Here is a 1,792-nt window from a genome sequence, read left to right on the forward strand (position 1 = left end):
TGCCATGGGCCCGCCCGGGCGCCCGGCCCCCCGCGGGCTCGGCTGCTTTGTGCTGGTGCTGCTGCTGCTCCTGGGCGGCTCGGGCAGCCCCGGGACAACGCCACCGCCCCGGGCGCCCTGGGCAGAGGAGCAGGGAGCCGTCCCGGAGGGGGCACCGTGGGGCAGGCTGAGGTACGAAGCCGTGAAGAAGCATTTGGGAGCTCTCTCCAAGCACTACTGGCAGTACCTAGCGTGCAAGGTGTGGCAGGAGAGCTGCGAGGAGGAGGAGAAGCAGCAAGGAGAACGAGAGGCCAGTCCCATCCCAGGTAAGCGCCTTGCTCTGTTCTCTCCCGTGCTCCGGAGGGAGCAGCGGGTCCGGACCCTGCTGTGGCCCCGGCTCCTGTGGCGCTGCCCTTCCTTCCCGAGGTTGCTGCCCCTCCTTGGCACACCCCGGGATGAGGCTCTTGCACTTCTTGCGCACTCGGAGCCATCTCGAGCTGCTGCCAGTTCCGAGCTCATTGTCCCTCCCCACAGCCAGGGCTGCCCGCAGGGACATGGCTGAGTCCGTGCACCTGAGAGAGGATTGCCGTGAGCCCAAAATGTAAAAAAGCCTTTCCTGGAACCTCTCTGCTCATTCTGCTCCCGTTTCCAGGCTGGAGCTTTCCTCTGGTGGGCCAGGATTACCTGGAGATCCTCTCTGCCTGGTACTGCAGCTTCGGCAAGTGCTGTGAGACAGGAGACTGCAGGATAATCAACAACATCACAGGTAGGGGCTGTGCTGCTTTGTGGCTTGTTTTGAGGCTTTTTCCTGTTAAAGCATATTCTACAAAGTGGTGTTAGTGAAGGGCTTTTCTGAGTGGGGTGCTGAGCTGTGGGAGGGTGAGAGGCTGAGCTCAGTCCTGTGTCCCATTTGAAGTTCTGAGACCAAAGAGAGTTTGTTTGTTCCTTACTGCACAGCGTATCTGCTCCAGCTTGCCACGAGCCCTGCCTGCATCCCATAGCTTCCAGGCACATTTAGCAGGATCCAAACTGGCTCAGGACCCTGCCCTAGGTCGGGAGGGCACACTGACACCTGTGTGTAAGCCATGAGCAGGTGTCTTTGTGTTTGCTGTCCCTGAGATTCCTGCTATGCAAGCCCTGTGCTGGGAGCTTGGGAGGGCCTTGGGGCACCGGTGCTCTCTGCAGCTGCCAAGCATCCCTGCCTTTTCCTAAAGGAAAAAAGGAGTCAGTGGAAGATTTTGTGTCCTTTTGGGGCCAGAGGCTGATGTAGGCAGGGCATAGGCAGCCTGTGGCTTTAATGCCACTTCACAGTCCTCTTGACCAGGCAGCTGTGCCATGTTTTCTCCTCTTACCTCCACCTGCAGTAGCTGCGCTGGCAGGTGGAGCTGAGCTCGTGCTCTCTGTGCAGGGCTGGAGGCAGAGCTCAATGGGCAGCTGCACGGGCAGCACCTGGCCAAGGATGTGGTGCTGCAGGCAGTGCAGGGGTTCCTGCAGAGCCCACGGCCCCCCAAGGCTCTGGTCCTGTCCTTCCATGGCTGGTCTGGCACGGGGAAGAACTTTGTGGCTCGGATGGTGGCCACTCACCTGTACCGGGACGGGCTGAGGAGTGACTGTGTCAGGGTGTTCGTGTCCCTGCTCCACTTCCCACACCACAACTACGTGGACTCCTACAAGGTGAGAGCCAACAACAGGGGGTGATCCCGTGGGCTGGGCTGGGCTGGAGTTCGTGTCCTTCCCAGCAGCTTCTGTGGGGCTGTGCCTTGGGTTTGTGAGGGAAACTGGGTCCCACAGCACTGCCTGGTTACTGCTGAGC

General features: G+C 60.4%; 1 protein-coding gene across 1 annotated transcript in view; it reads left to right on the forward strand.

Annotated features, from left to right (window-relative positions):
- Positions 1 to 4: 4 nt before the first annotated feature.
- The window catches only part of TOR3A (torsin family 3 member A), a 6,954-nt gene continuing 5,166 nt past the window's right edge, over positions 5 to 1,792 (forward strand). The window contains exons 1-3 of the mRNA XM_031063299.1: positions 5 to 305; positions 632 to 745; positions 1,388 to 1,653. Of these exons, the coding sequence (XP_030919159.1) occupies positions 5 to 305; positions 632 to 745; positions 1,388 to 1,653 (681 nt within the window). The remainder of the gene's footprint in view (positions 306 to 631; positions 746 to 1,387; positions 1,654 to 1,792) is intronic.

Source organism: Geospiza fortis, unplaced genomic scaffold (assembly GCF_000277835.1).
Source record: "Geospiza fortis unplaced genomic scaffold, GeoFor_1.0 scaffold506, whole genome shotgun sequence".
In the NCBI taxonomy this organism is placed as follows: Eukaryota; Metazoa; Chordata; class Aves; order Passeriformes; family Thraupidae; genus Geospiza; species Geospiza fortis.